General features: G+C 32.5%; 5 protein-coding genes, 1 long non-coding RNA gene and 1 pseudogene across 7 annotated transcripts; 2 read left to right on the plus strand and 5 right to left on the minus strand.

Moving 5' to 3' along the window:
• Nucleotides 1–378: 378 nt before the first annotated feature.
• On the plus strand, nt 379–7,177 carry LOC107421541 ((3S,6E)-nerolidol synthase 1-like; annotated as a pseudogene).
• LOC107421550 (pentatricopeptide repeat-containing protein At3g13150) lies at nt 4,964–6,139 on the minus strand. The gene has a single exon (XM_025072584.3). It carries the CDS (start codon nt 6,137–6,139, stop codon nt 4,964–4,966), a length of 1,176 nt encoding a protein of 391 aa, XP_024928352.3.
• Nucleotides 7,178–8,666: 1,489 nt separating the features above from the next.
• LOC107421779 (small ribosomal subunit protein mS78 (rPPR3a)) lies at nt 8,667–10,168 on the minus strand. Its single transcript, XM_016031097.4, has one exon. The coding sequence runs from the start codon at nt 10,035–10,037 to the stop codon at nt 8,898–8,900; it is 1,140 nt and encodes a 379-aa protein (XP_015886583.3). The 5' UTR covers nt 10,038–10,168; the 3' UTR covers nt 8,667–8,897.
• Nucleotides 10,169–10,780: 612 nt separating this feature from the next.
• Nucleotides 10,781–13,469, plus strand: LOC107421559 (transcription factor DYT1). Its single transcript, XM_060814707.1, has 4 exons — nt 10,781–11,926; nt 12,043–12,216; nt 12,326–12,502; nt 12,675–13,469. The coding sequence occupies exons 1-4, from the start codon at nt 11,753–11,755 to the stop codon at nt 12,744–12,746; spliced, it is 597 nt and encodes a 198-aa protein (XP_060670690.1). The 5' UTR covers nt 10,781–11,752; the 3' UTR covers nt 12,747–13,469.
• LOC107421863 (uncharacterized) lies at nt 13,274–14,483 on the minus strand. The gene is made up of 2 exons (XM_016031207.4): nt 13,836–14,483; nt 13,274–13,532 (listed from the first exon to the last, which is right to left on the minus strand). Exons 1-2 carry the CDS (start codon nt 14,281–14,283, stop codon nt 13,486–13,488), a joined length of 495 nt encoding a protein of 164 aa, XP_015886693.1. The 5' UTR covers nt 14,284–14,483; the 3' UTR covers nt 13,274–13,485.
• Nucleotides 14,484–17,463: 2,980 nt separating this feature from the next.
• On the minus strand, nt 17,464–19,216 carry LOC107421809 (uncharacterized protein At5g39570). 2 transcript variants are annotated; one of them, XM_048467346.2, is made up of 2 exons: nt 18,912–19,216; nt 17,464–18,744 (listed from the first exon to the last, which is right to left on the minus strand). In XM_048467346.2, the coding sequence occupies exon 2, from the start codon at nt 18,728–18,730 to the stop codon at nt 17,711–17,713; it is 1,020 nt and encodes a 339-aa protein (XP_048323303.2). In that variant the 5' UTR covers nt 18,731–18,744; nt 18,912–19,216; the 3' UTR covers nt 17,464–17,710. The 2 variants fall into 2 exon arrangements, with proteins under 2 accessions (XP_048323303.2, XP_024935367.3); XM_025079599.3 differs by having other exon boundaries at nt 18,850–19,216.
• A 1,651-nt stretch (nt 19,217–20,867) lies between these two features.
• LOC112493577 (uncharacterized) lies at nt 20,868–23,842 on the minus strand. The gene is made up of 4 exons (XR_009635382.1): nt 23,703–23,842; nt 22,880–23,191; nt 21,551–21,738; nt 20,868–21,349 (listed from the first exon to the last, which is right to left on the minus strand). It is a non-coding gene; the product is annotated as an uncharacterized LOC112493577 (long non-coding RNA).
• Between the last annotated feature and the right edge of the window lie 1,991 nt (nt 23,843–25,833).

Genomic DNA, 25,833 nt, shown 5'->3' on the forward strand with positions numbered 1-25,833 from the left:
ATTTGAAAATATTTGAATACAAAAATTCTAGCAATTTTTCAAAATCTTTTTCTCTCAATTTTTAACACGTATTTAACATTTGCAAGAAAGAACGCCAAGAAAAATGTATAACCTTTTCTTATTTTATTTTTTAGTAATCTTCAATGTTTTATAGAATAACATCTATTGAATTTATTATTGCAAATCTTATTTAAAAAAAATATATATCATTTGACTTTTTCAATTAAATTATTAAGGAAAAAACCAAAAAGTTTAATAAACCAATAATAACTGTATATCTTCTCTTGAGAATTGTTTTTGTTTTATATAACAAGCATAGGATGCAGATGTATTTACAAATTATAAGGAAGGGAAGTTCAAACCATCATTTGGTAAAACATGAAGGGACTGATGGAATTATTTGAAGCTTCAACAGGTGAGTACAGAAAAGGTATACATACTTTATGAGGCTGAATATTTTAGTCGAAAGTGTAATATACGGGTAATATGTATATATATATATATATATATATATTTAAAAAAAAGATTTTATAACTATTTATTTTAAAAGAAAAAAAAAGTTTTTGTCCTAATAGGTTTGGTTATAAGTATATTTCAATTTTATTAGGAAGTTGAAAAAAAAAAAAAAGATATTTACTCTATTTTTGGTTTTATAAAAAGGAAGGGAAAAAAAATACGTTTTACTTTTACGTTGTTTTCAACTTTGCGCAGCTAGGGTATCATGTAAGTCTTCCTCCTCTATTTTTTTTTTTTCTTCTAGCTCTAAAAGATATTAGAGTTAATATTAAGGGTTCCGATCTTAATTTAGAGTTTTGATATTTATTTGAGGTTGTTAGGGATCCAGTATTTTTGGAAATTTTGGAATTTCTTAACAAATTTTGGAGCATAGTAAGGAAGATCCTAAATCTTTGAAGTGATACAGGTTGATTTTTCTGATCTTTTTTATATTATATGATATTATTTGAGATGTTTTGGGGCTATAGAAGTATTAATTAAGGTTGAATTGAAAAGTTATTATTGAAACCTAATCTAGAATTTATTTGGGATCTATACAGAGTGATTGTTTAAATTTATTTAAAATATTTAAAGGTTTATTTTGGAGCTAAAATTTTTCAGATGAAAATAGACATGTTTATGAATCAGTAGAAATTTATTTGGGCTGATTTGGATTTTTTTTCAATTTATTACGAAATTTTGAATTTAAGCATTCTGTCTGGTTTTTCTGTGCAACTGCAATATGGTTCGTATGTAAAAAGTTCAAAACAGATCTAAACAAAATTATTTTTATTTGAAAATTTTTATAATTCATTCTATATATGTATAATATAAGTATAAAAAAAATTAGCTTCAAATTCTTTATATTCTGGCCGTGGTGATTTTCTGAGTTACCTATATCCAGCTGTCTGAATTTATTTTCTGGTCCGTGTAGTAAAGAATAAAATTCGATTTAAAATAGTTTTCAACCTTTATTTGAATAATAATTTTTATATGAAATTATTACTATATACAGTTAAACTCTGCCAAATATTATTACTTTTGAAAGTGTATTTTATTTTTAATGATCTTTTATGTAGACCAGACCCCCTATAAAATGCTGATTTTCAGTTTCAGTCAATTAAATACTCATTTAATTTGACCATGTTTTCGATCTTTGTTTGGCTTTTAAATTTTATATAAGTATATATAAGTGTCTAGTTTTAATCTATAAAATTTGAAATGGATACGAAATTTCATGAAAGCGAAACAAACTGAACATTAAATAAAGGTTTCTAGAAATTTAATAGTTTCAGTATTTCTTTGTTAACTTTTCAATGAGTTTTGAATAGTTTTTCATTATTATTTTATGAAATTGTTTTAATCACAGTCACTTATGCATGTGTACAGTATCCCATAATCTTTCAGGCTTAGATGATGTCGTTTGAATAAGGAATTGAATTCTTGTTTTGAGACTGTTTATAGATTAATAGGCTTTTATTCGGCTTATGGTTATTTGATCTTGTTCTAAGCTTATGATTATAAGGTTTGGGGCTTAGGCTATGATGATCTTATGGTATCAACTCTTATTCATTTAGTTTGAATTTAAGAGCTTGATTATGGGATTTATATGTAAGATATTTATGGTATATGATGGTTCTGCTTTATACTGATGAGATACTAATTACAATTAGTATTATTCATAGGTTGTTAATCTTTTGTGGACTTTGCTAATCAAGATAAGTTACTGGACTTTTTAAACTGAAATCATAGCAAATATGTACTTATTAAACTGAAATCATAGCAAATATGTACTTATGTTATTGATTTATTTATGTTTTATGAAATATATATGTATTGTACAAATAAATTGTTGGATAATTGATATATGTATTTTTGCTCTAGTTGTTCGTATTTAGTAGGCATTTATGGATATGTTATGATATGTTTTCGGATGTTAAGATGAATCATTTAAGGATATTTTCTAATGATTTATGGTTCTTTATCTTCGGATTTAGACTTATTGTTTCATGTGGGAGGACCTACTGATGATCTTAGTAAGTGTATGACTTATATCTTCGGGTATGAGTGTTTGTTTTTAAAATTTATGTTCCCCACTTGTTACTACCTCGCACTCGAGTTTATATGGATTATTGACGGGTAATATTATGTTATGCCAAGTCCTACTAGGTAGTTAGTAATTAGAGTTTATAAGAAAATTATGTTTAAGTTGCTAAAGGTTTTTTTTTTATTTTGAATATTTATTTGTTATTATTTTCAGTATTTTCTTATTTTTTGTATTTATGCAAAACTCATTAGCTTGCTGAGTTTTATATTCATTATTTATTGTTATGGTGTTAGGTACTCCGTAGTTTCAAGATAGCTGAATTTGGCATATAATAATGACGTTTAGTTGTTTTTATTTATTTATTTTTATATTAATTAGCTTGAAAGACCTTTTGGATGTTGAAGTTTATTTTTGTTTTTTATCTTTGGAGATATTTTAGATATTATTTATGACTGATGTTTGGAAAGTTTTTATGTTCCTCATTATAAGTTTTATTAAGTGTTTTAAGTATGACTTTTATTACATTTCAAGTATTTAGACTTGGGGTGTTACAGAAAGCATCTCAATGCTCGGTTACAACATCTAGATAGTGATCAAGCGAGACTTGTCATAAATACGTTACACCAGCCTTATCATAAAAGTCTGGCCAAGTTCACTGCTAAGGTTTCATAAGAACTAGCGAGAATGGACTTCAAAGTTGTTCAATCCATATATGGAGAGGAAATTTACAAGGTCTTCAAGTAAGCTTGGAGATTATGACCTCAATGGCTTGGTTTGATTGTCGTTGCATATTAGATTATGGGCTAACTGCTTTAAACATCTTACTTACAGATGGAAAGAAATAGGCCTGACTAAGGAGTTCAAATTAGCAAGAAACCAACCACTGAAATGATACCTATGGACAGTGTTATGTCAAACACATCAGCAGAGAGTTGAGACCACAAAGCCTGTCTTTCTAATCTACTTGATAGATGACATTGTCGATGTTCATGGCACACTAGATGAACTCACTCTCTTCCCTAACGCAGGTAACAAGTATGCAAATCAGGGGCTCTGGTATTATGTAGCATTTGCCTTTTTTTCCAATAATTCCGTGCTTACACAAACTCTTTAGGTTTATGCAGGTGGAAATTTGACACAGTGGAGCAATCACCAGACTACTTGAAGATGTGTTTCAAGGCCCTTAACAATGTTATCAACGAAATTGCCTTCAAGGTCAATAGAATGCATGGCTGGAACCCAATAGACTCCCTAAAGAAAGCGGTATAAGAAACACTTGTCAAACCGAAAATACAGTTTGTGGGCAAGATTGTGCAATGCCTTCCTTATAGAAGCACAATGGTTTGCTTCTGGTCACTTGCCAAAAGCAAAAGACTACTTGAAGAATGTGACAGTCAGTACAGGGGTTCATCTGGACTTTGTTCATATCTTTTTTCTATTGGGTGAAGGTATAACCAAGGAAGCTGTTGATGCTCTGGATCAGATTCCAGGCATTACATCTTCCACAGAAACAATTCTTGGTCTTTATGATGACATGGGAAATGCTCAGGTAGAATAAATACATATGTTTACCAACTGTTCTTCATATGTCTCTTTTTCATCGGATCACCACCACTTGGAAAAAAATAATAAAATAGATAAAACAAAGACTAGGATAAAGTGTAACTAATATAAGAGTTTACTAACTGCAGGATGAGAATCAAGCTGGCCATGTTGGATCTTATGTGGAATGTTTTATGCAAGAAAACCAAGGTTCTTCAGTTGAGGAAGCACAAGCGCATGTCACCCAGCTGGCAACAAGTACGTGGAAACACCTCGACAAGGAATACCAAGCTTCAAATCCATTTCCAATGTATTTCAGAAAAGCTTCTCTTGATACTGCTAGGATGGTTCCTTTGATGTATAATTACCATGACAATCCTAATCTTCCGACGATTATATGAAGTCAGTACTGCCTACACCTCAAAAGTGAGATGCACATAAAATAGTTATCCCCGCATAGGAAGCATGTGTAATGAAGTAGTGTGTAAATTTTAGCCCCTAATAATCATATATTATTTTTATTTCTTTTCCAAATGATTCAATAAAATAATTTTGCTATGATGCAACCTCCTGTTTTTTATACCATCATACAATGCATTATCTCACATCATGCTTGCCTGATGTAGCAGACCTTGATTTAGTAAATGCTTTTTTCCAATCACTTTCAGGTTCACAAAGCAATGTTAGTTCCCATCTACTGAATATTTATTCACCTGCTTCTTAATTATATTTCAAATCATAATAATGGGCACATAACAAAGAAGAACGGCATATATGAAAATTTTGTTTGAAACTTCAACACCATAGTCAATTTTGATTACTAGCTATCAAAACTGATTTAACTTAAAGAGATACAGCAGGAAACAAAGTGTAGTTGTACTATTTGACCACAGATAATTGTAGTTTATAGTTGAGGTGCTTAGAAGATTTCACCAGTTCTACGAGCTTTTTTGCTTCTTTAATCTTTTTCTCCTTGACCAATCCATCAACTACCTGCTTCAACATCTCTTCTTTAATCAGCTGCCGACAACTGATAGCATCTGACAGCAGCTCAAAAGCCATATTGAGATCACCCACCTTGCAACATAATGGAACAAGTTCCGCATAAATTGCCAAAACTGGAGTACATTTATTCCTTTGAAGTTCACCATACCATCTCTTAGCTTCCTTCAAGTTTTCTTCATTACAGAAACCTTTAATCAGAGCTGCGTAAGTAAATACATCAGGTTTAATTTCCTTGCTCTCCATTTCGCCAACTAACTCAACTGCCTCCAGTATTCTATTTTGATTAACCATTCCTCGCAGCCTAGAATTATAGCTTCTAACATTGGGGACAATGCTCTTGATCTCCATCAAACCCCATAACCTTTCTCCCTCTGAACACCGTTCATTCCTGTAAAGCGCATTGAGAAGCGTATTGAAGGAAATTAAATTAGGTTGTACACCAATATTTTCCATTGATTCCAATGTTGAAATTGCAAGATCCAACGAACCCATCTCGCATAATGCATGAATAAAAATATTATACGAGATGACGTCCGATTCTACAGACACTGAAGAGGGTAACTCCTGGAATATCTGAACCACTTTGTCAAACTTCTTTGCATTAAAATAAGCGGTCAGAAGGGCATTGAAGGACCTAACGGTGCGCTCACATTGCAGCTGAGGCAATTCATCGAACAGCTTGTGAGCATGATCCACCATGCCCGACTTACCATACAAAGTAATGAGGCGCATGGCGAAGCCTTCGTTGGTGATGTCGCCATACTTCTTTTGGGCTTCGAGAATTTCTTCTATCATGGAGAATTGATCAGCTGCCGCAAGGCAGCGAACGGCGAAATCATAGATGCCCCGCTTGTTTCGGAAGTTGTCGCGGTCGGAGGACTTCTTGAAGTTGTCGACCCATTTTTGGAGCTTGTTTTCATCGGTGGAAGCGGATTTTGGAAAGAAATTGAGGTTGGTCTTGGTGTTGACTTTGGTTTTTGTTTTGGTTTTGGTTTTTGCAGGGAGTGAGTTGGTGAAGATGCCATGCAGACGACGATTGATGGAAGACATCTTTGTCTCTCTTCTTGAGTTGTCTTGCAAACAGCCCTCGGCTATGGCAGTCGCGCTACTGGATAGGATTAAAACAATTGGGTTGGGCCGAATACGACTGAAGCATTTCGTTTACTTTAAATTCATTTTTCTAGTAGAAATATCACTAAAGCTTTTATATTATTTAAACATTATTACTTCAAACTTATTTATTTATTTATTTTTGCTTGAAGTTCCTTTAAAAATTCTTTTTGTTAATTAATTTACATATCGTAAGTGCAAAGAGAAAACAATACTAATAATAATTTATATATCCGACATAATCGATGACATTGCTTCACTGTTTTTATTTTTGAAAGTAAATATTACTATTAGGAATATGGTAAAAAGAATATCATAAATGGAAAGTTAAATTTAAATAATAATATAAGTACTTTGCATTTTTTTTATTATTATTATTAAAATTGATTACGGAATCATAGATATGACTAGTTACAAAGCTTATTTATTTAAATGGATGGCAGATAGGTGATTTTTCTTTACTTTGGTTGAAAAAGGTCAATTCATTCAAACCACAGGACAGTTGTTCTGAACATGGAAGAACAAATCGGCGATAATATCGGATGTCGGCGAGCATCGACACCGATAAAGGAGGTAAGAAATATCTGTATATGGTGTCGCCGAAATATCGCCGTTGTCCATTGAAATCGGTGGAAATCTCAGATTTTTTATGGATATATGCGGAAATCCGATGGAAATTTCGGTTGTCGGTGCTTGGAAATCTCGGCTCTCTTGTTCTTATCTCTTTCGGTCTTTCTCTTTCTCATGCCCATCTTTTTCCTTTCTCATGCCCACCTTTTTCCCATATGGTTGTCGTTATAGAGCTGTGGAAGATGAAGACTAGCAGCGTAGAACCCTCACCCAGTTGAACTTGAAACACCCAGACGAACCTGAAACACCAAGAAGCAGTTCAAACGTGAAACACCCTGATCCAGACCAAGTTGAAACCTCCTCCTGTACCTCTTCATTTTTTAATTCATTTTTTTTGTTTTTCTAATATTTTCCTTATTTTTGTCTTGCTAATTATTTTATTTCTTACAATAAAAAACCTTTTTTGTTTTTTTGTTTTTTTTTTGTTCTTAAACTTACCCTCTAGTTTCTTGCCCATTCCCATCTTTTCAAACATACCAATCATCACTTCGTTTTTCCTTCGAAGAGTTTTTTTTTTTTTTTTTTTTTTTTTTTTTTTTTTTTTTTTTTTTGGGACTATTTGAAGAGATTCAATTTGATTATCTTTTTCCAATCAAAATATTTTATTTTTTACATTGTCTTTCGTTCACATGTAAGTTCTTAACTTTTTGTTTCCACATATTTCCTAAAATAATGTTAGCATGTTTATTGTTCTATCTACTCTATCAGCTTAAAATAATATCTTATCCACATTATTCTCTATTTGAACAGTCAATTGAATCCATAATTATATAAAAAAAAATTTCTAATATGATGAGTTAGAAGGTTTATTATTATACATTCAAAATATTTGGATATAGTCATCAATTTAAAATATTAATGGATTTTTTTAGTATTGATAATATATTATAAATTATATTTGAAAATTTCATATGTTTTAGTATTATTTATTAAATTTTAAATATTTTAATGCTAATAAATATTATATTTTTTTAATTATAATAATTTTTTAATATTTATGAACTATTTTATTATTATTGTATTCTAATTATTGTATTTTTTATATTATTTTACTATATTAATTATTTTATATACAAAAATTTATATTGTAAATTTAATATTTATAGTTTTCATAAGTTTATCGATATTTCTATCGATATTGACATTTTTATCAATATTTTCATAAAATCATACGTTTGATATTTCCATCGATACTAATATTTTCATTATTAGTTCTGAAACAAAGTTTTCCAAAGCCAATGTGGAGTATCCTCCAAAAAGTGAAATCAATATCCTAAAAATGAGTAGATAATTCTGTCAGTTATATCATTTTTCCATCAAGTGTGCATATATGTTTTTATTTTCGACCTGTGTAGCATGTTGAGGAAAAAAAAAAAAAAAACAACTAGTGTAGAGTGCAATACACACTAGACCACGTCCAGAGTCATTCAAAGGTGAATTCAGTTGAAGCTGAAAATGCTTGTTATGAAATGGGCTATAAATCTTACGGTGAAATGTTTTGCGACAATCCATAGTTGGCAAAATTGCAGCTTATGATCTTTATAAGAGAGCTACCAGTGCTTGGATCAGAATATTTTAACGAATAATTATTTGAATAAAACTACCTGTATGGATGAAAATTCTTTTAGAATAGGCAACATCAGCCGCGGGTGGGATCTTAATTAATACAAACTAATAATGCTATACGCTATGCAAAAAGAAAACAGCAATCTTTCCACTAATGAAGTTTTCAGAGACCAACTTACAAGCTTTCAATGCAAATGTCAAAGTCTCAGCTTTAAATTGCACTAACTATGAGTTATTAGTCCCAAAACGTTAAGCACCAACCACATCAGTGTTAGGAAAAGCACGCAAATTATCACTGGGACAAAGCAAATAAATAAAGAACCTGATCTGAAAGGGAAAACTAAAGCTGACGAGTGCAAGGTCACTACTTGCTCAAGTTTACTCAAAAAAATTAAAACAAAAAAATAAAAAAAAATTCCCCCTGTTTTTTTTTTCCAACAATTGCTTCTAGTAACACAGACGATATAACAAACATCAAAGAACAAAAATTGATAAGGCCAAATTAGCCGTCGGAAGGCAACTTCAGTTTGTACTTACGGTGACTATTGTTCTTCCCAAGCTCCACAAGCTTCTTTGCTTCCTCAATTTTCGAGGTCTTGACCAATTCATCAATCACAAGCTGCAATATTGCCGCATCCAAAAGAAACCGCCTGTTGAAAATTTCCTCAGAGAGCCGAGAAGCAAAATCCAAATCACCTTTCTTACAAACAAAGGGAACAAGTATCTCGTATGTCACTTTATCTGGAGCACAATCATTCTTTCTTATTTCACCGTACCACTGCTTTGCTCCCTCCAAGTTCCCCTCATTGATAAACGCTTGGATCACCGAATTGAAGCTATACACATCAGGTGCTATCCCCTTGGTCCTCATTTCCCCAGTTAGATTAATTGCTTCTTTTGTTTTATTTTCTGAAGCCAATCCAAGCAACTTAGCATTATAGGTCCTTATATCCGGAACAATATTCTTCTTCTCCATTAGACCCCATATCTTTTCAGCATCTGAAAACCTACCGTTCCTATACAATCCATTCAAAAGTGTATTGAAGGACACCAAGTCCGGTTCTAAACCCTTCTTCTCCATCTCATCAATAACTGAAACTGCCGAATCCAAAGAACCCATCTCACAAAACACCTTGATAATGGTATTATATGACACCAAATCAGGTTCTATCGACAATTTTTTCGGCATCTCTCTGAAATACCCATCAACCATATCGAACTTCTTCGAGTGAACACAGGCCGACAAAAGGGCATTAAAAGACAACACGGAGCGTTTGCTTTCAGGAATTTCGTCGAACACCTTCCTGGCGTTCTCGAACAACCCCGACCTCCCATAGAGCGTAATGATGCGAGCAGCGAAGCCTTCCTTGGAGGATTCTATATACTTCTTTTGATCTTCAAGGATCTCTTCGATCCATCGGAAGCGGTTGGCGGAAGCTAGGCGGCGAACAGTGTTTTCGTAGATGCCGGTTTTGGTTCGGAAGCGATACTGCTCGGAGGACTTCTTGAAGTTGTCGACGAGGCGTTTGAGGTTGCGTTCTTTGAACAAATCACTGGAAATGGACTTTATGGTGGTGGCGGAGTTCGGCTGTGCGGAGGTCGAGGTGGAGAAGGTGCGGTAAAGGATGCGATACAACGCCATTTTTGCTTGGGTGCTTGAGGGCTTGAGGCTTTTGGGGTTTTGGGGGGTTTGGAATAGAAAACGAAAGAGCAAAACAAAAGATACGTCAACAGACAACTCGGTGCTGGGCCAATGAAGTATGGACTCCTTCATAGAGGATTTCATATATTTGGGCCGATGCTTTATAGTTTATTTATTTATTATTGATAAATAGAGAATTTTCATTTTTTAATTATTCATCCCACAAATAAAGAAAACACAAAATCCTGACTGGAACCTTTTTTTTTTCTTTTTTTTTCTTTGTTCTTTTCTTTCCATAACAACTTAACTATTAGCTTATGCATATGGAACAGAAAAATGGATAAAAGAAAATAGAAATTCTCATTAGAAATAGGTGGATGTGACAACAGCTCCACCTATATATAATATAATTGAGCCAATTAGATGTAATGGTTTTGTCTCGGTGCTCAATGGTTTAACACACATTACATTTGGTTTTTTTTTATATCAAAAACACATTCATGCACATACACTACATTTTCAATAGTGTTGCCTCGTTTTTTCAAAGCTATTTTCCATGTTTTTAAAAAATAAAATACTTGATTGGCTATTGGATAAGGCTGAATTTCTTATAATTATCTTGTCTATCGTATAAAGATATTTCCAGAACTTGTAAAAATAATTAAATAAACAACAATAACATTTAAGAATAAAGGATTCAAACTTGGAATTATTATTAAAACAAAAAAAAAAAAAGGGTTTGCCATAAAAGCTATTTCAGAAACGACCCACAAACCTTAAAAAAAAGACACTTGAGAAAATGCAATACATAACATGGACATGTAATTTGCTACAATAGATATGTAAAAGCTAAGGTTTTCGTAAAAATCCATACCCAGTCTATGTGCCTGGCATTTATAGAATTGTCCTAAATGAATCAGAACAAAGATCTTCTTTTTTATTTGTCATCAGATGCACTAGGCATATAGAAATAGTTGACACATCCAAAAAAGGGACTAACTGAGGCATAGAATGGTTCAATTAGGGGAATGCCCAAAAAAATTAGAGGTACAATTAGAAATACAAGGAGTTATAGATTCTTATGAATAACAATAATATACCATATCTTTAGCATTTGCCTGACTGACAACCAATTTAGCATTTGCTTCAAAGAATGTTAATTGTACTTTCCAGGTATATGCCTTCCCAAACAAACCTCTTCCTTTTTGTACCTTTCCAGTCAAAAAAGACCAACTGCAATGACATAAACATAAAACAGAAAAACAAGACCACACAGAGCTCAGTCAATTTTGTTCAAGGGAGATTAATTAATGTTTTATCAAATCAATTAGTCTGTCTTATATCATAATATTAAAATAGGAACCTAATTCAAATTAACATAATGACTTTTAAGAGATCTTAATTAATTTTATAGACAAAAATTGTTCACATTCATTTACTTCTCCTCATCCCATTTCCAAAAGAATTACCTACACTCTCCAAAATTTAGTCAGTCTCTTTTTTATTGTGCTTATTACAGTTATAACTGTAAGTCCAAACACACGCTCTCTCTCTCTCTCTCTCTCACACAGTAATGACATGTTACCCCTGTAAGGACCAGTTATATAATTAATCCACAGAAATTTTGGTGAAACAGTACAAGAGATTAACCAACAATTGGTAGAATTAGCAGATACGGATATCTCTGTTATATCGATCAGTTTGTGTGCTCTGCGATGGATGAATTATCCATAGACAGGAATGGCAGCAATGGAGGTAGGATGGGTCGTCGGAGACTCAACGAGGATACCGAGTTCAAATCCAAAAACCTCCACGCTGAGAGGAGGAGAAGACAGAAACTCAGGGACAGGCTCCTGAAGCTGCGTGCATTAGTCCCTATTATTACAAACGCAACCACCCTAAACCTTTTTCTTAATTTGTTACATATTCCCAATTTACCATTTTTGCTTAGTAGCTTGTTCGTCTGAATACTAACTTATTCACTTACTGGCCATTTTCGTTTCAGATGAATAAAGCAACCATTATCGAAGACGCAATCACTTATATTGAAGAGCTGCAGCAGACTGTAGACACACTGACTAACCAGCTTTCTGACAACAAGTCTTCGTTCGAAGAGGGAGCAGATCCTACCAAAGAAGAAATTCATGTTGCAGAAGGGATGAAGAAATTTGGGATTCAGGTTTACATATCCAACTTGTTGAGAATTTTTTTTGAGACACAAAAATGATTATGCTTTTCTTTTTATTTTTTACCCCCGAATTTGTAATATCGGTGTTTGATGTTCATAGGAAGAGGTTAATGTTAGTCGAATATGTGAAAACAAACTGTGGATAAAGATGGTATTTGAGAAGAAAAGAGGAAGGCTCATTAAATTGCTGGAGGCCATGAGTACATTGGGTTTGGAGCTCACTGATACCGCTGTAACTACCTCCAAAGGAGCAATGCTTGTGACATCCTGTGTAGAGGTAAGAAAGACCAACTGATCATGATTTCTAAACCACCGTGTTAAACTTGATAGCTCTGCCATAAATTCAAACCTATTGAAGACCTGCTCATTGTAGTAGCAGAGTTTTGTTTTCTATATGGAAAACTAGAAAGTTTTCATCCCAAGTTAATGCAAAACTTTTGTGATTTCAGGGCTTTTGTTGCGAAAAGCTTGCTCTTGAAGAAGCCAAAAAATTGCTGCTTCAGATCATTAATGGCATATAGAACAGATGAGAGAGTGACTTTGATCTAACATTACACAGATTAGAAATGTTCCACTTGGAACAAAATAAATGGCTATAGAACTAGTATTTTCTTTTGAAAAATTGGGTGGCAAGCAACAGGCAAGACCATTTTAGCACACCATTTTTAAACAAATAAATAGCAAAGAATACCGAGTAAATTGCATAGAGATTTCACTCTGTATTATGACAATATTAGCCTATGTTAGTTTTTATGTCAAAGAAAAGAATTATATTTGACTTTGTCACTTCGATGTCTCCATCTTCCAAATTCTGCAAAATGCAAGTAACTAAAATACCATCAATTTCCACCTCCTTAATCCCAATCCATACAGCATTAGGACTAAGACAAGGGAAGGAAAAAAAAAGAAAAAAAGAAAAAAAAGAAAAGAAAAAACACAGAAGAGCCAACAAAAACCTTCCTTTGAGATTAATTAACAGCATTCCAAGGTAAGAGTCAAACGCAATCCCTGAAGCAAAGATCTTTCCTTTTTTAAATGACTCAATTAGTTAAGAAAAGAATTCCAAAATTATCATTTGATTCCAAACCTTATACCCAATTATCCATTTTTTACAATCCTCACAACTTCTATGAACATCAACGCATATTTACTTATCAAAGAAAGAAAGATTTGTAAAAGGAAAACCAAAAAGAGAAATGGAAACGATAAAAACAAAACAAAAGGAAAGAGTGTATATATATATATATATATATGTTTCGATCAAAGAACATCTCTCTGCACTTGAAATCCCATCTCCTTCCTCAGCCCTGCAATCCATGTTTGACACTAGAAAGTTAATGTTTTATTCCTCAACGCTAGAAAATTCAAATAAAAGGAGCAAAAATAAGACCAAAAATATAAAGGAATAATCCAAAGCTTTTTTTTTTTTTTTTCTGGAAATTATTAAAAGAAAAAAAAAAGAAAAAAAAAGAAATCACATTGATTATTCAATTTGCCATTTGGCTAAATTCCCATAAAATTAACAGCTTTCAGAGAAGGATTTTCCAAATAATCAAATTATTTTTGTTTTTCCTTTTTTGGGGAAACAGAACTATATATCTGAGCAGTACCTTGAGGCTTGCAGACTGGTGGGTCTTCAAAGAGAGAAAGAGAAAGCTGCTTATGAGCAACACCAATATCAAACAAAATAAGACCAGAGGATGGATCATTCACAGTGATTCCCTTCACAGGTAGCCATAGAAAAAGCTCTTCCTGAGAAAGACCCTCAAGAGCTTTAAGCCCACCATAGGTAAGATTTGCACTGACAACACTGTCAAAGTGTACCCTGGTGTCGAACTTGGCCATACATGGAGAATCCAAGTGAACCTCTAGGCGACCCATCTGATCAAGGTTGTATGATTTAACGTTTTGTGGGAAAAGCCCAGGTGGTAGGCCTTGGCTTTTAAGGAGGTTGTGAAGGGATGGGGTTTCTTCTGCGACCGGATGAAAAGGAGGAAGAAGAAGAAGAAGAAGAAGAAAAAGAAAGAGAGAGAGGAAAGGTATAGATGTCAGAAACATTAGGACTGAAGAGTGATGAAGATTGTGATTTTCTTTTTTTTTTCTTAATTTGTTTGAAGGAGAAAAATGAATTGGGTTTGGGGTTTTGAAAGGAAAGGGTTTTAAGGTTACTGATTTTTGGCAGTCATGATTGAAGCTTGGGGCCAGAGACTAGTGTCCAAATTACGGGTTGGCAATCGTCTACAAAACATATCAACCAAGCTATCAATTTCTTATTATTTTAGAGGATTAAATACTTAAAAAAAAAAAAATCTTTGTTTTAAAATGACCTGGCTAACCCTAACCACGATTTGTTTGTGTAATTATTTTTTTTTTTCTTTTCTTTTCTTTTTTGAATCAAATGGGAGCTAAATACCCAAATAATCTACACTACAATTTCGCAAGAAGAGAGCCTCTTCATTTTCTAGAAACACAAGCTGCCGAAACTCCCACACATTTACCCAATAAACATTCTAAATAGTTGGAGTTTTGCGTCTTTTAACAAAAAAAGAAAAAGGTAAATAAAATAAGGAGTTTGGATCAAGAAGAGTTATAACCAAATAAGAGTTTCGTTTTACGTGCTAGTTTATTTCAATAAAAATTAGAGTTTTAAGGAGCTTATTTAAAAAAAAAAAAAAAAATCCTATAAACCTTCAGTACTCTAACATAATCAATCAATGAAAAAAAATTCTTATAGGAATTCACATATTCCTATTATTTATTTTTTTTTTATCTCTCTTCAATTTAAATAAATATAATATTCTCCATGAGTTTATTTAGTTCATCTAATGCTGTTTTTAGGTTTTTAAACCCTTGTTCGCAAAAATAAAGAAATAAATAAAACATTTTCAGACCCTCATCCAAATGGTAGGTCTATGTTTATTTCTTTTTCCGGTTTCAAACTCTATAAATCTTCCATTCATTGAAATTAGTACTTATTATCTTTTTTAATAAGTAGCCTTCTACTTCTTGCAAAAATAAAAGCAAAGACTAACACTCCTCGTTATTCTTATTGAAGTTCTTTGTTTTCCATTAAAAAAAAAAAGAAAAAAAAAGTCCTCTTTTTTCATTAATTTCTTCATCAAAATAACAAAATAAAATTGTACTGGTGAAACACTACAAAGAAAAAAATTAATTATACATTAATTTATTTTTTATCATTTAAAATAATATTATCTTTAAATTTATAATAATTTATTTTTTATTTTTTTATTTTTTTACTTTATTATAGACATAAATGGCTTGTGAATTGAATTTATCTTATTTAGCAATACCTTGATTTGGAAAATAAGTGAAGGTTATTATTTTCTCATTTCATTTTATTTTATTAATTTTTTCGCTTTCAGTGGATTATAATAGTGAAGGTTATTTATGACATAACGATCCACCGAATAGTTGATTGGAAGGGAAAGAGTACAAGGTATTCTTGTTGCAAGTGATTCGTCAGAAATTAAAGGCTTAAAGTAAATCCAAAAAAGATGCTGATTTGGTATAAAACGTTTGGTTTTGAAGCAAAAGGTAAGGTAATTTGGATGAGTATGAAGTAGAGGTCATGTCAATTCTGTCAATCTCTCCCAGCCAAAATTGCTATTATTGAGTTTTGTCCTAGACTAGATACCGACCTTTAATTGTATCACAAATCAACCAATAGCAAATACAAATTTTAATTACTAAAAAAAACAAATACAAATTTTAGTACACTGCAATGATTGTTTGATTTCCTCATTTCCTTCAACTTTAAAAAAACATAAGCTTAGATATAATTATTTATTTTCCCTGTTCATGCTCAGAATATTTTTTATCCCTTTTTTGGTGAAAGGATATTTCTTATTATCTAATCCCTTGACTATCGGTTTTGGTTCAACTCCTGGATAATCAAACTCTTTTTTTTGGTATTTAGCTTGTGAAAATGCGGATGAGCCAAAATGGCATTAATCAAAGAGAAATTTACAAAACCTTAAAACCCGGACAATCCAACACTGATCACTTAATATACTTGATAATAAATAAATAAATAATTAAAATTAAAATAAATAAAAAAATGCATGAAAGCATTAAGATTTGCATCTTGCGAATTATGAATTGGTCATCATAGCAACAAACAATATGGTAACACACTTAAATCATATAATTAAAGCCCCACTTTCCTTCTCTTTATAACTTTTCCTACTTCCATAATCATATTTCCGTACATTAATTTATCTCTATGTCTTGTGCTTGTCTTTGACCTGCTTTTTTTTTTTTTTTTTTTCTTTTCCTTCTTTGTTATTCCTAGCATTGCTTTTCTCAATCTTTTCCAGACAATAATGCAAATTGAAAAAATAAATAATAATAATAATAGAAGTACTCAAAACTTGTGAATATAAAGAGTATTATTGAAGTCTTGGTTGTTGATTTAGGGCTCTTGGATCAACATCAAATGCTGTGTTATTACCACATGGTTCTGAAATATTAATAGACTAAAATAGTATAATTGTGTTTTCAAAATCAAAAAAACTATTTTCTAGTTACACGTCTGAATAACCTTCGTTTCAAGCATGGTGGATGTGAGCTAGGACAACTGGGAAAAGGGGAATTGCTTTCTTTTTGGGGCCAGGGATGGGAGTTCTATATTAAGGAATGAGATTTGGGAACAAGATGTGGCCACGCTTAGGTAATTTATATGCTCATATACCACTCTAAAGGTTTGAAGGATATGCCATTCTAAAGGACTGAATGGTAGAGGTTGGCCTACCCTTACAAAACTTCGTACAGAGGATCCATCCGTGTTGATTGGATAATTTACATTTTATACATATATTTTTATAGTTTCACTGGAGAATAGTACTCACTGATCGTGATGATTCAAGAGAAGAAGATGTTGACTCAACAGCAGGCAGCATGATCAAGTGGAAATGCTATCGAATTTGAATTGTTCTACTGTGAAAGTATCATTATTTTCTTTGATCACTGACAATGGTCTTGAAGCTTTGTTAGTTTGTCTGTGCTCGTGCCTAAACCACTATCAACCATTGCTCCAAAATGGAAAATAATAATAATAAAATTAGGTGCTTGTTCTTAAAAATAAGGATCCTAATTAGAGTAAAGGATTTCTTATCACCACGTTCTTTCACATACATACACATACAAATTACTTTGAGGGAATGTTATCCAACAAAATTCTGTAGAAAAATAATAATAATAGCTGAGACTATTTCCAAAGAAACAACAGATTCAGCCTTTATATATATTATGTCATTGTTGCAAAACTAATTCCTTTTTCATCTTCAGAATGGAGAAATTTTTTATACAAAAAAATTACAGTAATCAATGAGCTGGGTTCTAAGCCCCAAGAAAAGGGAAAGCAGAGAATTGAACCTATATGCTCCATCCAACAGCATTTTATGGAAAAGGGTCTGGGAACAAAGGTCTCTCACATCCTTCAGAATATCCTGAAATTGTGCATCCCTTAGTCCTCCTCATATTCAACCTGCCTATACAGAGGTTTTTCCTGATAATGCCTTTCATAGCTATATACAGGTTCTCCATAATTTACTTCTCCATCCCTTCTTTCACTATATGGATACGAACTTCCGAAAAGATAATCTGCAGTTCCTTTCCACTGGTCTCCATGGCATCCCTCATGAGGAAAGTGTGGACAGCAAGCATTGGCATTCTTGGCGTAACGAGAAAGGCATGGCCAGTAGCCAAATATACTTTCACAAAGGTCCCAGGCTTCCAGACCAGATCCACTGGGGTATTGACTCGCTTGCTTATCATATCCATAATTATTTCCGTTTTCATTTGTACTTCCTTGCCCAGACCAAGGCTGGTACTTATCGCCGGTATCTACATTTTGCTCACCTTGAAAAGGCTTCCCTTGGTTGCTATCATGTCCATTCTCATGGTAGTGCTGCTCTTCTTCATCAGCCTGAATTGTATTGCTTCCAGTGTGGGGTTTTTCAGCTTGCTCATCCACTTGCTCTTTCTCATCAAATGATTTGGGAGACACATCGGTCACGCCATCAAAAGATTGGGCATTTTTTTCTGGTGTCGAACGAGGATAGCAGGTTTTCTCTGAAGGTGGAAGAGGCTTGCCATAGGTTTGCTCCATATCATAACCACCATCATAAGGGATTGGATCATATTCATCAAATTCAGGCACATTATAGTCAGTTACAGAGTGAGATACTACAAACCGAGTCTGAGGATAATCAAAAGTAGCACCATAAAAATTGGGGTCATACAGGATGGATTTTGGTTCAGCATGTGTAGTGGTGGAGTATGAAATTGTTGACCAGCTAGGCATAGAATCATAAGCACGATAATAAGGAGTTGGATTATAATCAAATAAGTTGTGGAAACCAGGCTCATAGCTTGAATAAGGTACTGAACCTTGAGGCATAAGAGAATCATAAGCAGAAGCATAAGGGGTTTGATAGTACTCACTGAGATCATTTTCGTCATAGCTGGAGATGTAGTATGCCATTGAAGATCAATCCACTGCCAAATAAATAGAAGATGCTTGTGAATGGAAAAATACACAGTAAAACCTTTTCTTTCTCTATGAAGAAACCTGTTTCGATCAAAATTCTACAAGAACATTACAGAGAGAAAAGTTGGGAGGTTCTGCATAGTAGATAGGAAGGAATTTTCTGCAACTTCTCTACCTCTCCATGTAATATCCTACCACGCAATTCTTATCCGAGTTCTATGCACATGGAAGAAGAACGAAGAGGTGGGTTCATTTGGGCAATAAAACTTTGTTGTTTTGTGAATTAGAATATTTTGTCCTTGCTATGACTAAAACTAAGAACTTGGGAGCAATGTGCACTTAATTTGTGGACCATAGTTTATGGCATTAGTTTATGGAGAGGCTAACCATTCCATAGCCAAATAATTGAACACCTATACTTTTTTCAAGAGCAATTGATTCTAAGTGGATTTGGATGTGACTGGAAAGGAATCCTGAGAAATTTCGTTGGGATGATCTTCAAAATGTTTTTACTTATTGGTAGCCTATATTATTAAGAGAAGAATGCTGGAGTGTAGAGTACATTATACTTTTGTTGGCTTGTCAATTTCATGGTCCCACTTAGAGGAAAATAATGGATGTACCTATTTGCCCTTTAATCAACTGGTGGCCCAGATCATTAAAAAGAAAAATCAAGATTAGTAAACTTTCTTGCTGTTTACTAGTTTAGTTTTATTGGTAAAACGTGAACACGAAAACTCCTGTACCTATTCTTGTTTTTGCTGAATTGCAGTAACCAGAATTATCAATACAACATCTTTTCAGCTAAGGGTGGATATGGATTGGATTGGTTCAATTTTGGACTAAAATACAATCCAATCTAATTTATCTAATAAATAATCCAATCCAAACCATTAAAACATTAAATTTAAACTAAATCAAACCATTTATGATCGGTTTGAAATTTACTAGTTTATAAATATATAATACAAATTAAAAATTTTCCAAACATAAAATATAAATAATAAATTATAGTTTTGCAAACATAAAATACAATTAGAATAATCCAACATACAATAAAATATAATATTACAATCTATAATATCCAACAATATTCATCAATGTTAAAATAAAAAATAAAAATAAAAATAAAAAAACTCTTCAATAGAAAATAAAAAAAAAGATAGCAACTGATACATATCATGCACTTCATCAAATAGCAGGCATTAATAGTCACCATCTCACTCCTACAAAATCAAATTAAAATTGTTTGAACAAATAATGTAAAATAATATATTCATCAAAATTCAAATACTCAAAAGTTAATGCATAATTTTTTTTTTAACCTTAAAACTTTGATAAATCATAAATTAATCAACTTTGATAGGTTCACTAATTTTAGCTGATTTTATAAACTTTACAAATATGAAAACTATAAAATTAACAATAAATTATATTTAAACATTTATATATATATATATATATATAATATGTAGATATATAAAAATATATTAAAAATCAATATATAAAAATATATATATATATATACATATTAAAAATTAATATATAAAAATAAAAAAATATATATATATTCAAAATTAATATATAAAAATGATAAAAAAATAGAAAATATATAATTTTTTAATGATATAATATATTATTTGGATTGGATTTGATTTATATTTCCAACCTAATAATCAATCTAATCCAAACAATTTATGATATTTTGAAAAACTCAATCAAAATTGCTAAAAATGGATTGGATTGGCCGGTTTAAATGGATTGGATTGGATTTTACCCACCTCTACTCCCTGCAATGACATGAAAATCACTACTCCCCGTAATGACATGAAAATCACAATATTGGAAACCCACTCAGTGTTGACGGTGTCAAAGATCATAAAAAGTTTCAAGGGATCCCGAGAAAAAAAATATATATATATATAAAAAAAATAAAAAATAAAAATAAAAAATGTCAATCGCAGTGGCATAAACATCAGTCCAGAATGTCTTAATGCAAAACCTTCAAACAGCATCTACCTGTAAAGTTAAAGTACGTTTTACATAAGATGATGCACTAGGTCCTGCCAAAAGACTGGAAATGAAGTGCAGAATGTGTAGCAGTCAAACAGCATCTACCTGTAAAGTTGAAGCACGTTTTACATAAGATGTTGCTCTAGGTCTTGCCAAAAGACTGAAAATGAAGTGCAGAATGTGTAGCGCTTAAAGCAATGTAAGTGATATGACTGACACGTGAATTGTATTATATATATATATGGATAAGAATAAGATAAATATAGCACTTGAAAAGTTGCCACAGTAGAAAGAGATAAAAATGAAATTATATGTATCACGCAAGGAATGCAACCACTTTTAGTTGGATAAAATAGATTTGGATTACATATGATTCAATATAAACATAATCATACAGCAAAACTTCATTTCCACGAGATGAAACCACTCACACAAGATATATTGAAATGCATTGGCCAAAAACACTAGTTTCTTTAGGCTCAGATTTCGCAAGTCAAGTGGAACTTAGCATGTCAGTAGTTCCTACATATGGCTTAAATATGATATACAGCAGTTCTCATGAACCATGGCCGTGCAACATAAAAACAAATCCTTAATAACCTGCAAAACGCCAGCCAACAAGTTATTATTACAAAAGAGGAACCTTTTTTTATTTTACTGTTAAGTTTTGATATAAAGTGAAACAATTTCTTTCAATATCCAATATCGTTTTGCAGATAAAAGTACAATGATATTCTGTTAAGTTAAAAGATACCTCATTCAGAAGTAACGAAACAAATAAAGAACGTACAATACACATACAAGTAGCAGTGCCTCATCCAGAGGCAGAGGCAGATATAGTCGCTAGTTGCCTGTTGTCTTGGTCTTCCTTGTTCCGAAGCTTATCCATTTCCATACCTTTTTTTTCTTATTTTGATGATTCATTTGGTTTTGATCAGTAACAGAGTTGTACTTTGTAGGTGATTATCCTCAATTTATTTACTTGTTTCCTAAAAATTTGAGAAACAACAATATATGAAAGGGAAGACTACCATGTCTTTAATAAATATTTAGACAGAAAGCAAGGTATTAATACTTGTAGATGTGAACTAATTCTCATTTCAGAAATCAAGTAATTAGCCACCTACGTGGTCCTTGGTTTTAACATCTATGAAGGAATCAGGCAATACACACAGAACCCCAGGCCATCCTACTAGAATGAAGGTGTACAATTAAAATTATGAGGTAATAATATAACTAAGTAAATTCTTTGTAATAAGAAAAAGGGTTAAATAGCAATCAACCTTTAAACTTATCTTTTCATGTTTATTCATCAACAATGCACTGAAATCCAGTGTCTGTGGTAGTGATAAAAGCATACATATTGTTCTTTGCTTCTTCCATTCTGACATGAGCACTACAAACCCAATTACAGCAAAGAGACACAATAATAGCTTTTATACAAATTGGAGACAAATGAAGAAATGCTATTTAATGCCACTGTTCCAGGAGTAATTTTAAAGTAGACAAGTCTACCAGCATGGAATCCTTTTTGTACACATTGCCAATAAAATAATGCCATGTGCAAAGTTATTTCATATCAAATGAAGAACCAAACCAAACTGTAAAGCTATTTTAGCCTTTCTTTCTTCTTCTCCATCAAGGTCTTCATCTTTGTTTCTCAACTTCACCCGCTGGAAAACATCCAATTCACCTACTAGATGGAGCAGCTCAAGAATACATCACCACAAAGTTTGTTTGATTTACCACTTTCATATTACAACTAATGCAGGACCATAGGGGTGTCTTATATTCTACTCCTAATTTCTTTTCTTGACGAGTAGATGAGAACAAGAAGAAAGCCCATGGCTCACTAGTTTAGCTTTTGGGTTGGGCATGTCAAATTTTGATGCAGATAGTTGGGTGTTTACATATACAAACACTGATAAAAATGCTGAAACCATTAGATACTAATGTAACTAATCTCAAATGCAAATTCTGGGACAGGACATTGAAAAGAAATGGATGATTTAGAATTTGTTTAGCCAAAAGGTATCATTAAAGCATTTTGACGGGGGTAGAACTAATGTCATCATTCTTAAGGCAATACCCATTCACCCACCAAAATTACAAGACAAAATCAGTGCACACCTGTGATGGAGTTGGTTTCTTTCGAGCCTCTCCATATCGCTGATAAGTTGGATGTGTTTACCACAGATGGAAGGCGACAAGCATAGACGGAGGCTTAACATAGAAGGAAAAAAACCAGACAAGATTCAAATATGGAACTATCGTAGTTGTGGCAGGCATTACTCTGTTGCCATTGTGTATCAAATAGAATGTACACATTCTCTATGGAAAAGTTCCTTCAGCTCAAGCCAGAGTTAGATTTTAATTCTTGTGGCTAGGATTGTCATGGTTTGGGTTTTTGGGATGACAATAACCAATTTTTCTTTTTTTTTCCTGAAAATGAAAGGAGATTTCACTTAGCTTAAGGTCATTAAAGCATTGTTCTAAATTATCTCCAGCATAAGCCATCAAACTGTGAACACTTTATGATTATTATCCTTTTGGCTTTCCAAAAAAACAAAATCAACTGGGAATATGGTCTCTCAGAAAGCAATAAACGTATATGGATATTCATAAGCAAGCATTTGCTAAGAACAGACTGCAAGTGGAATTCCATTTTCATACTGCATAAAAAAGGAAATTCATATTTGAACAGGCCTGTTTGTAACTTCATATAACTAATACGGGGTCAATTTATATTCCAATATCGGACAACATTACCCTCTAATTCCTAAACAAATCCATTATAAAGACCCATTTACAAGTAAACCATTGTCACCAATAATGAATCTTATTTAAAACCTAAGCAAAACAAAACTAACATATGCAAATGTCTAACATAGTTTCCTCAGCAACAAACTTCAAAGGACGAAATTATAAATAAGAACGAGAACAAGTGATAGACCTTGCGAGTACAGCGTCAATCAGATGTGGTCCTTTCGACAGGGAACTTATCACTATCAACATTCAGCCAATGCTTGTCATCGCAACCATGAAGCAATGTTGGTCGCCGGCCCTATCGACGACCCAGATCTCAAAACGGCACCGTTTGGTATAACATGGGGCTTTTGGAAGGGAGTTTGGGGTTAGCAATGAAGCGGACCGGGAGAGAGTTGGGCATAGGACCAGATTTAGTTTGGGCCTAAAAATTCTTCTTCACACTGGATGAAAAGCCCAAATGTAGTTTTGTGATCAAAAGGGCTAGAATGCAAGTGAATAATTTGAAGAAGGCCCATCATTATGGGCTTATTTTGACCATGTGAACTTGCTTATTTTTTATAATATTTGCAACCGAACGGACGTTGTATCACTAATTGATTAAAAATGAAAACACAAAAAATGAGACGGTAGATCCGAACATGCTAGTCTACTTCATTTTATATACTCAATAGATTGCAAGTCCTTATTCACCAAAAAATAGATTGCAAGTCCTATCAAATCCATTTTATGTAAGTGTTTAGCAAGTTACTATAATTGACTTTATAACATACAACTTGTCAAAAAATAAAATTATAATGTAGAAAGAAAGGAAAGAGACATGCTAAACACGGTTATTTTCATTGCTTTATGTCAATTACTTCTTTATTTTAGTGATAAATTTCTATGGAGGAAATGCAAGGGAAGCAACTCAGTGTAGAAAGAGTTTGGACTTTTGTTGACTGTAACTAGCTGGACTCAATGACTCTAATCCCGCTTGTTGCCTGCTTTTGCATTGGATTAAATTAGTCCATTGCAAGTCATTCCCAATCCTTTTATTCTCTACCATTGACTTCAACCATTGGCTTCTAATCGAAATCATATTTAAACCAAATAATTCTTGATTAATTATTAAGAATATAGCACACATTTAGGCATTGACTAATTGATGTATACTTAAATTGCCGAACGAGTACTTACAAGATTAGGTGCACATAACATCACCCGAAACTAATGGAAACCCAATTGAAGAAAATCAAGAAAATGCCTAACTAGGATACGTCAACGATACAATAATTTTCTTTAAGATAATAAATTATATATGATGCCGAACCATGCAACACCAGCATAAAATAACAATCTCTTCTATAATATTTACTTCAGCCGATCTTTTTATTCTATTAGCAGTTCAACAAAACTCGTTTATTTTAAAGAAAATGCATAGGATCTGGAAGAAGAAACGCAAGCCAACAGGGAGACAAAAACAAGCTAAATCTTGTATATACATGCATTGTCTTTCTTTGATGGATTATTATATATTTATATTTCTTTCTGGAAAAGTTTGCCAAGATTTCGGGCAGTTATATAGTAACCATTTCTTTATTTAATTAATGTCAGATCCTTCCAATGCATTTATATCGTGTTTTCTGGTTGATTTTTTTTTTCTTTTTTTTTTTTTTTAATTTTTTGGCACAAAAATTGAAGCTTCCACTGAATTCACACAGGGAGCAGTTTAACTTTCCTCTGTGGACTTTTTGGAATTCAGTTCTTGGACGGAAGCAGTATTGACCCTAATAAGATAAAGGAGTTTATCTCTTAAAATTCTTTGACTTAAACTGGTAAATATAATACATGACAACTGACAAGATTATATATTATTTAATGGTGTTTCCCATGCTTAATTGTCATGGAGCCCACAGCTACAGTACATAAACTATTATACGTGATTCATCTTGATATTTGGTCCATATTTGGTTGCTTTATCATATAGGGCAAGTAACTTAACCAGCCAACTCCATCACTATCTGCTCATAAACAACCTTTCTAATTCTCCGATCCCTTGGAGATGGATTTCGCAATGACCACTTGTTGAAGATAATATATATAAATATAATGGTAATTTATCTTTTATTAGCCCAAACTTTTCGAAAGAGTGCTAAATCAATGTGGTAGACTGCTAACCATATAACCGAGTTGTTAAATTTTGTTAAAATAATAAAAATATAATGATAATTCATCTTACTTAATCTTTTGGAAAAAATAGTAATTTAGCTTATCGGTATTTTAACTCTCAAATTTTGGGTTTGGAGGAGAAAAAGAAAAAACTACCTTTCTATGGC

The sequence above is a fragment of the Ziziphus jujuba genome, chromosome 1, assembly GCF_031755915.1.
Source record: "Ziziphus jujuba cultivar Dongzao chromosome 1, ASM3175591v1".
In the NCBI taxonomy this organism is placed as follows: Eukaryota; Viridiplantae; Streptophyta; class Magnoliopsida; order Rosales; family Rhamnaceae; genus Ziziphus; species Ziziphus jujuba.

Coding starts and splice junctions, on each gene's coding strand:
- LOC107421779 (XM_016031097.4), bottom strand. CDS start 10,037: ATGGCGTTGTATCGCATCCTTTACCGCACCTTCTCCACCTCGACCTCC.
- LOC107421559 (XM_060814707.1), top strand. CDS start 11,753: ATGGATGAATTATCCATAGACAGGAATGGCAGCAATGGAGGTAGGATG. Junction 12,217..12,325: donor TGAAGAAATTTGGGATTCAG/GTTTACATATCC, acceptor TGATGTTCATAG/GAAGAGGTTAATGTTAGTCG. Junction 12,503..12,674: donor TTGTGACATCCTGTGTAGAG/GTAAGAAAGACC, acceptor TTGTGATTTCAG/GGCTTTTGTTGCGAAAAGCT.
- LOC107421550 (XM_025072584.3), bottom strand. CDS start 6,139: ATGTCTTCCATCAATCGTCGTCTGCATGGCATCTTCACCAACTCACTC.
- LOC107421863 (XM_016031207.4), bottom strand. CDS start 14,283: ATGTTTCTGACATCTATACCTTTCCTCTCTCTCTTTCTTTTTCTTCTT. Junction 13,533..13,835: donor ACCAGTCTGCAAGCCTCAAG/GTACTGCTCAGA, acceptor CATGGATTGCAG/GGCTGAGGAAGGAGATGGGA.
- LOC107421809 (XM_048467346.2), bottom strand. CDS start 18,730: ATGGCATACTACATCTCCAGCTATGACGAAAATGATCTCAGTGAGTAC.